At 45.5% G+C, this 8,889-nt stretch overlaps 1 protein-coding gene across 2 annotated transcripts in view; it reads left to right on the top strand.

Moving 5' to 3' along the window:
- Positions 1-317: 317 nt before the first annotated feature.
- Positions 318-8,889, top strand: part of RYR3 (ryanodine receptor 3) — a 160,337-nt gene continuing 151,765 nt past the window's right edge. For both annotated transcript variants that reach the window (XM_008050522.1, XM_008050521.1), the window contains exons 1-4: positions 318-585; positions 2,307-2,421; positions 4,069-4,198; positions 5,555-5,658. In XM_008050522.1, coding sequence (XP_008048713.1) covers positions 341-585; positions 2,307-2,421; positions 4,069-4,198; positions 5,555-5,658 — 594 coding nt within the window. In that variant the 5' untranslated portion in view covers positions 318-340. The remainder of the gene's footprint in view (positions 586-2,306; positions 2,422-4,068; positions 4,199-5,554; positions 5,659-8,889) is intronic.

Here is an 8,889-nt window from a genome sequence, read left to right as displayed (position 1 = left end):
TGAGCTTTTTTGAAGATAAGGACAGTCTTATTATTCCATTTCTGACATTGATTGAAACATTATTTGATCAAAATAGAATATTTAGCACTCGCATCTCATAATTGGGATATTCTTGTTCAATGGGTGGCATATTTGTCTTCGGTTAATATAGTCTACTTCTGTACATGTCATGCCCCACCCTTAAACTAAGAATTTTTCGACTTCAACCAACAACTGATGATGTGCCATGTAGCTGAATGAAGTAACTGAGATGGCCAGCTCTCTCGGAGCCATGACAGCCACAGTACTGGTCCTTCCTGTTGTCCTTCCAGCAACACTGAAGGAACTCATCTCACAGACGATGATCCGCTGGGCCCAGGAGGACCAGATCCAGGATGCAGAGCTGGTTCGGATGATGTTCAACCTCCTCCGGAGGCAGTATGACAGCATCGGGGAGCTGCTGCGGGCTCTGCGGAAGACCTACACCATCAGCCAGGCCTCCGTGAGCGACACCATCAACCTGCTGGCTGCCCTGGGCCAGATCCGCTCCCTCCTCAGTGTCAGGATGGGCAAGGAAGAGGAGCTGCTCATGATCAACGGGCTGGGGTAGGTCAGTCTCGGTTACGTGCAAGACTCTCGAGAGAGCTTCGAGTGGGAAGACTGATTGACCTTGATATAGCGATGTTCTGGAATCAAATCATATTAAATCTCTGTGTACCCTGATCTTGATCTCACTCCTCACATGGTTATATCCTTGCCAAATGAGTCACCTTTCTAACCTGGGAGACCCAACTACCTGCTACTCATGGTGAAGGAGCGTTGTCAAAGGAAGTGTGAGGAGTCTTTTAGAAAAGTTGTTATCTAGTTTGACTCTTATAAAAATAACCCCAGGAAGGCCATGAAAATATTTGGAAGAAGGGACTGTGTGTTCAACCCAAGACAGAAGCAATTTGAGCACTTAAGCTTTTTACTAGAAATCTTCTGTGACTTGCCTCTAAAAAATAGCCCACCCGATCCTTCCCTTTTCTCAAGACTAAACTATAGTCATTTTTGTTAGTTCTGTGAGATACCTTTACCCATAACAATAGCCCATGGCTCTCCCTTAGAAACCAGGTATTCAAAAAGATGTGTGACATTTTAGACATCAAAAGAACTTCCTTTAGTTATTATATAGTATAGCACTTCCATTCTGTGGAAGAGAACACCAAGTTCCAGAAAGATTCACTGGCCAGGCACAATTTACTTGATTAAAATCAAAAACTAGACTTATAGACATCTTCCTTCTTAGCATTTCATTTCACCACCTTAAAGCCAGCAAAACAAAGGAGCATCACCAAGGTCCAGAAAAGGGACTTTGATTTGAGAATCCTTAGGGGAGAAAATGCAGGCATTCGTCAAACTCATTTTCTTTTTTTTTTTTTTTGAGTTGGAGTCTCACTCTGTCGCCCAGACTGGAGTGCAGTGGCCGCTCCCGGCCACCGCAGCCTAGACCTGCTGGGCTCCGGCAATCCTTCCGCCTCAGCCTTCCGAGTAGCCAGAATTACAGGCATGCACTACCACACCCGGCTGATTTTTTGATTTATTGTAGAGATGAGGTCTCACCAAGTTGCCCAGGTGGGTCTCAAACCCGCGGGCTCAGGCAATCCACTCACCTCAGCCTCCCAAGGCGCGGGATTACAGGCTGAGCCACCGAGCCTGGCTGTCAAACTCATTTTCAAAGAGAAATTTTATCATAGAGATGAAGATTTTATGAGAAAAGAATAAAGCTACAACACTGGTCTTTCCCCCAGCCTTTGCAGTAACTATTACAGAAGACATACATACATCAGTGTTGGCCTAGGTATGTATGTCATGTTGGAATCCTTGGGGGAAGGGGAGTAAAGCAGGAGTGAACAGAAAGCAAGCCCCCAGCAAGGGAGTACACAGCCAAGAAGCAGGCTGTTTCTGTATTTTGAGTTGCCTGTAGCTTTATGATGTGGATTTATGTTGAACGACTTACAGACATAAGTTGTTCTTACATGTTAATGTCATGGCTTTTTAAACACCAATGAATGTCCCAAAACTTCGTTGGTATCTAAAATTATTATGAACAGAAAAAAGAGACATGTTTAATATGTCATTTCAAAGAGGGAAAGTACTTAGAAATAGAGGAGCACAAAATATTTCTGTCAGCCAAAAATGACTCTAGTGCTTTCTTATTATCTTTTCAGTCTGTCGCTTTTCTATTAACTCCACACCCCCCCCCATGTGTTTGTTGTTCCCATTCCTGAATTTTTATATCATAGAAATAGGCAAGTCCTGAAGTCTCTCTCTGATCCTTATCCTAGAGACATAATGAACAACAAGGTGTTTTACCAGCATCCCAACCTCATGAGAGTCCTTGGCATGCATGAGACGGTGATGGAGGTGATGGTGAATGTGTTGGGTACGGAGAAATCTCAGGTAATGCTATAAAGAGAATGTGAGGATTGCTCGAACCCAGGAGTTCTAGACCAACCTGGGCAACATAGCGAGACCTCGTCTCTTTAAAAAGAGAGGGAGCGAGAACGTGACCTTTGGGGCAGGGGCACATAAGGTGCCTTGTTCAGAACCACGTTGTTGGCATCCATTGCCTTAGATATTCTTCCCAGGGAGTGGGAAGGATGTGCACAACACCAGGAAGAAGTCAGGAGATGGGATTATAGCGCTGGCTGGAATGCCACCATGTGAGAGCTCTGGTTCTTGGAGCTTGGGGGCTTTTCTTGTTCATCCCACTGGGCCATTCAGTTGCTAAGTTTACTTCTCAAATTCTTCGGCCTTGCTCCTTCCAAGATGCAATAACTCCGGGTTCCAGTTAGGATCCTGGTGTGCTGAGTCAGGAGAAGGCTGTTCTAAAGGAAAACAAGATCTTAATAATGATCCTGGCAGTGTTCCCTCAGGAATGTTCATGGTTCCTCTGTAAGCCAGTCTCCTGATAAAACAAGGTTTCCGTGCAGGCTCCCCTATAAGGAGCCTGCTCCAGGGGGAGCTTCTGTTGGCAAGGAAAAAGGAGTGGGGATAAGACACAACTGTGCATTTATCTCAACTCATCTGGCGCCCCTCTGCTTAGATGGTTTCTGAAGGTAGTAGATGGGGTGTGGTTTCAAATGCTGGCGATTCCAGCGTGCCACCATCCTAGGAATGAATAATTTCCAATGCAGTTTTCCCAGCGTGATGGGTGAGAGTATGAAGGAAGAACAGAAGCCAAGGTCACATTCCTTATTGGCTTCCTTCTGATGTCTTGGGAAAGCAAAGTCTCTCCAGAAGATCCCTGAGCACATGTCTGGATGCCTCAGCAGGCAGGTAGACTGTGGGTTTCAGAACCTTATTCCTTAGAGCGTCCTCTGGAATTCTAAAGGAGGAAACCAAGGTCTTCTGAGGGTCCTGAGCGAGGTTAACACTGGCACCATTTATTGAGCATTTTAGGATCAAAAATAAGACACAGCCTCAGCCTAAAATTGCTAATTACTGTGTTAATATAAGATGTAATAGAAGACGGCATCTGTGTGCTAAATTGTATGAATCAGATTACAAATGCTTTGGGAGCCCAGAGGAGAGCAATTGTCAAGGACAAAAGTAATTGTCAGAAGGTGATGCTCTTTGGGCTTGTGTAACTGTCAGGGCCAGCCTTGGACCCAGGGGACCTGGACTTTGATATACCAGAGGGCCCTACTTCTCGATTATCACATCACCTTCCTCCCTTTTTGATATTTCCCACCAGAGTTCTGTCCCTTCCTAGTTGGAAACAGTAGAATGGTACAGGGCCCTGCAATTTCATGACATCCAAGTATGACTGGGATTCTTGTTTGACATCTGTTTCCTTTGGACGAAAGATATTTCAGGAACTATCATTAGCGTTCAATATTTTTGGAAGCTTCTTCTTAAGTTTCCACCCTCTGTCCCTCCTGGGAATAAGTCTTGGGGGGGAAAACTGGAAGTAAAGAGAAAGTTCTTTTTACAAAGTGTTTGCAGTTTGTAAGACTTCACCCACCTAAGACTCTTTGAGGTCAGACTTTTCAGAAAGGCCTCAGGATAGTCTTTTCTCTGACACTTCCTACTTCTTCCTTATAGATTGCTTTTCCAAAGATGGTTGCTAGCTGCTGCCGCTTCCTCTGCTATTTCTGTCGAATTAGCCGGCAAAATCAAAAGGCCATGTTTGAGCATCTTAGTTACCTGCTGGAGAATAGCAGTGTTGGCTTAGGTATGTATGTCATGTTGTAACTTCCACATTTTGACTTAGACGTTGCACTCCCTCTACTGGCCACTTAGGAAATAGAGGGAAAGAAGTGACATGCATCCTACAGTATTTAGAAATAATAGACACCGGGAACATCAATAATGGGGGAGAAAGGAAGGGAGGTTAGGGTTCAGAAACTACCTGTGGGGCACAGTATTCACTATCTGGGGAATGGGCCACCTGAGGCCCAATCTCTACCACTACCACTACACAATATGTCCATGTAATGAATATGCATGAGTATCCTCTGAATCTAAAATAAAAATTTTAAAACATTTTTTTAATGCTAGAGGGGATCCTGCCTAAAATATTAATACCATTTCTGTGTCTCCAACTTAAGTAGAGCTGTTGCTACTAACCAGCATTGGAGACACATTTGTACTGGCATAGCCATACAATTTTATCTCATCTCTCTTAGGACTAGTGGTCTGTGTTTTATGAAATGCTGCCTGGGATTGTGGATGTGGTCTGGGGACACAGCTCCTCCCAGCCTACCCACCTGACCAGGGAGCAGTGCTAATCAGACCAAGGTCATGAATCCAGTCTCTCCATGGCAGGCTGACTGCAGGTTGCAGACCTGTCCCATCAGCCAACTAGCAAGTGTTTTCTTTAGCTGCAAGGCAGACTGGCCAAGAGCAGCTATGGATAAGCAGTGTAAATCTACCACCATCACTAGAAAAGCAAGTCAATGCAAATGCCTTACTCACCGTTCTGGATATAAACCAAATGAATTTGTGGAGTGTACAGATACATACGCTTGAAATCAGATTTTTGTAATTTATCAAAGGTAACCTCAGGCTACCAACCTTTTGTAAAATGCCATTTGGAGTTGTTCTTAATTCTAGCCTAAGAGCCAAACAAACTAAGAAGAGTTAAACACAATATTGGTGACCTGAGGAAACGGTTTGAGCTCATGCTGTTTGAGACTACTTTTAAACTCTAGGTGGTGGCCACGGAAATGTCCAAGTCTTTTGAGCTTATTTGGTCTGGTGACTTCTGAGATGCGGGTGGGGGAGGGGGTAGAAGGGAAAAGGATTCCCAAAGTTTTGTGTCAGAAAAGCACTTGGAAATACAGGAGCTACAGCTGGTCCTGGGAACTGATTTTCTGTTAACCCATATTCACAGTCAGTATGGGCATGGGGAGGAAGGATAGCAAATAGAGCTCTTCCTAACTTGAATGGGCTGCCCTGATGGAGAGAAGCAGTGTGAACCAGGTTTCAGGGTGTTTGCTGCCCTCTCCTGTCCACTTTTGTGCACTGCAGTCTCAGTTCAGCGCTGGGTAGCCTCTGTCCCTCTCTCGCTCCTTCTCCCCTTCCTCAGCTTCCCCGTCGATGAGGGGATCCACTCCACTGGACGTGGCAGCTTCCTCCGTGATGGACAACAACGAGTTAGCACTGGGCTTAGAGGAACCAGACCTCGAGAAGGTAACTAGCCCTTGGCAGTGTAAGCAGATCAAAGTCCGGATTTCTATCAGGGTATCTTCATCTTGGTTGACTTATGGGGGAAAAAAATTATTGTAACTAACAGCAGTACAATAATTATAACCAAAGGATGTCCTGTGAGCAGAGATAGCCAATTTCATAGACATGAATGTATGAATGTGTGGACATTTGTACTCTTCATATGTAGAGGCCGCAGCCTCATTGGTCTACAGGGGGCATTAGTAGATACCTGTAGTTCCCAACAAAGCTCTGTGCATCTATAAACTTACATAAGAAGAGACTTGACAGAAAATTGTATAATCAGTGTCCTTTTCGTGTATAACTGAGATAAGACTGAGCTACCCTCCACTGGGATTGTGAATGGAGCTCCTGGTGGTGGTGATGGTCGGGGCTGGTCCACCTAGATCTTCTCCCCATCCTTTTCCTGGAATGATGGTCTGTACTGGATGACTGATGAGATTCACAGGCTACTTTCTGAGTGTGGAGAAGAGCACCCGAGTGGGGGAGGAACCTGGACAAGTCAAAGGTCATCCGTGTAGTGCAGTGGGCTTGGGAACACGTGGACAAGAGCGCCTGACCCTGACACGGGAATCAGTAAGGTCACTCAGAAGGCAGGGATGACCGAAGGGGTGAGTAGACACTTACCAGCCACATTGTGGGGGGACGCGTGCCAGGAATGTTTGTGTCTCAGGGGAGCATGGTGTGCTGGAGAATCGGAAAGGTGAGTATGACTGAGACATGGAGTAGCTGTCAGGGTGGTGAGGAAGGAGGCAGGACGATAAGGAATTGGACTTTAGCCAGGCTCGGTGGCTCAGCCTGTATTCCCGCGCCTTTAGGAGGCTGAGGTGAGTGGATTGACTGAGCCCGCGGGTTCGAGACCCGCCTGGGCAGCGAGACTTCATCTCTACAATAAATCAAAAAATCAGCCGGGCGTGGGAGCGTGCGCCTGTAATTCCGGCTACTTGGAAGGCTGAAGCTGAAGGGTTGCCAGAGCCCAGCAGGCAAGGCTGCGGTGGCCGGGAGCGGCCACTGCACTCCAGTCTGGGCAACAGAGTGAGACTCCAGCTCCAAAAAAAAAAAAAAAAAAAAGGAATTGGACTTTATGCTACCATTACCATTAGTAATGGGAATTCATATTCATAGGATCATTGTGTGCCAGGCTCCACTCTGAATGCTTCCCACGGATTCACTCACGTGACCCTCAGAACAAGCCTTTTTTGTTATTGCCCACCAGTTACAGGGAAGGAAATGGAGGCTTAGAGAGATTGGGTAGCATCCTCAGTGTCACATGGTTAGTCAGTGGCAGAGTCAGGCATCAAGAGCGAGCATTGGACTGCAGAGGCTGTGCTCACACCCATGATGTTATGGGACCTCACTATAGAGCCCACAGCAGAGGGCGCCACTGGAGGGCACTAGGCAGGGGACACGATACCAGTCATATTTTAGAAAACACATGCCGGTTTCCATAAGAACTAACTGAAACAGAAACAAGACTTGAGACAAGCAAAAGAGTGTCTGCAGTAATCCAAGCACAGGTGACGCTGACTTTAGTTAATGTTGTACAGTGGTATGAGAGGTGTTGAACCCAAGGAACCAATACATAAGAGAACAAATAGTAGCCATTGACCAGTGACTGGGCTGGCCCGTGTTTTCCTCTGAGGACTGGAGGAGGTGGAGCAGATTTGAGGAGGCAGTTGATGAGTTTACTTTAGGTTGTGTCGAGTGTGAGGAGCCCTGAGGCTCCCAAATGGCTGCATCAAGTGGGGAGTTGACTATGTAACCATAAATCTCAGGAGAGCCCCCTGAGCTGCATATAGAGCAGGTCAAGGGTGGCAGGAGCTCTGGGGGTAGATGAGGTGGCTCCAAGGGCCACCTAGCACAAGAAGGAAGCATGGCTGGGCCAGAGCCCTGAGGACCACCAGCATTTAAGGGAGTCACTGGAGAAATGACACCCACTCAAAACAAGAGGAGGAGCAGTTAGAGAGGGGTGGGGAAATTCCAGAAAAAGGGGTGTCTGAGAAGCTGAGAGGAAATATTATAAATACGTGTATATTTTTTCTTCCTTCCAAATAGCAAATGTGGGGAAGCTCAAAAAAGATAGGCTGAGGAAAGACAGAGGGGAGGAGGTATGTATTTCTTAATTAAATGGCAACCACAGTGGGTGGCTTTCATCTAGCTGAGGCAGCCACACAGAAAACGCTGTTGATAATGTTACCACTCATGACGCTTTTGCAATTTCGGGCCTTGGCAGGGAATCATTGGCCATGCTGCAGAACTACGTCTAATCAATTAAGATGAGATGATAATTACCCACCAATAATTTATTAAGTTTTTGAGTTCGTAAATTCTAATTCAAGTGCATTCAACTAATAATTACTGGAGGCCTACCAGGCGGACAAAATGCTTGTACTTTTGCAGCTTATTTCTAATGGGAGGAACCCATGTTGTCGTAGGAGGGTATGTTAATTTGCTGGGGCTGTCGTAACAAAGTACCACAGATTGGGTGGCTTAAACATCAGAAATGTATTTTTTCAAAGTTCTAGAGACCAGAAGTCTAAGATCAAGGTGTCAGCATCTTGATCTTCCTGGCTAGTAGGTGGTCACTCTCTTACTATGTCCTCACATGGTGTTTCCTCTGTGTGTGTGTATCTTTCTGTGTGTCCAAATTTCCTTTTTTTATAACGGCATGATTCTAATGGCCTCAGTTTAACTTAATCATCTCTGTAAAGGTCTGATCTCCAAATATAGTAACTTTCTAAAGTACTGGAGGATAAGGCTTCAACATATGAAATGTGAGGTTGACCCAATGCAGCCCATAACAGACGGTTTTGTCATTATTTTTTTTTTCTTTTTAGTGTATTTTATTTTACTTTATTGTTATTTTATTTTAAAGATGTGGGCACAATTCAGGACTAGGTACATAAGTAGTCATCGTATAGATGAAGTTTGGGCCTCTCTTTGGTCCCCATTTCACCTGAATGTTTGGGATCAATGAGAACCGTTAATGATGTTATGTGCCCCCCACTTTCTCCCTTCCCTGGCAGTGTCCCACTACCACCAATGAGGGCTTTGTCTCTGAGTTGGTCATTTTACTTTATTCTTTAAGGTCTTTTGCAATATCAAGGATAATTTTCTTTTTTCTTTTGAGTTGGTGTCTCACTCTGTTGCCCAGACTGGAGTGCAGTGGCCGCTCCTGGCCACCGCAGCCTCGAC

Source organism: Carlito syrichta, unplaced genomic scaffold (genome assembly GCF_000164805.1).
Source record: "Carlito syrichta isolate Samal-C Ts95f unplaced genomic scaffold, Tarsius_syrichta-2.0.1 Scaffold148494, whole genome shotgun sequence".
Lineage (NCBI taxonomy): Eukaryota > Metazoa > Chordata > Mammalia > Primates > Tarsiidae > Carlito > Carlito syrichta.
This window is presented reverse-complemented; position numbering and strand designations above follow the sequence as displayed.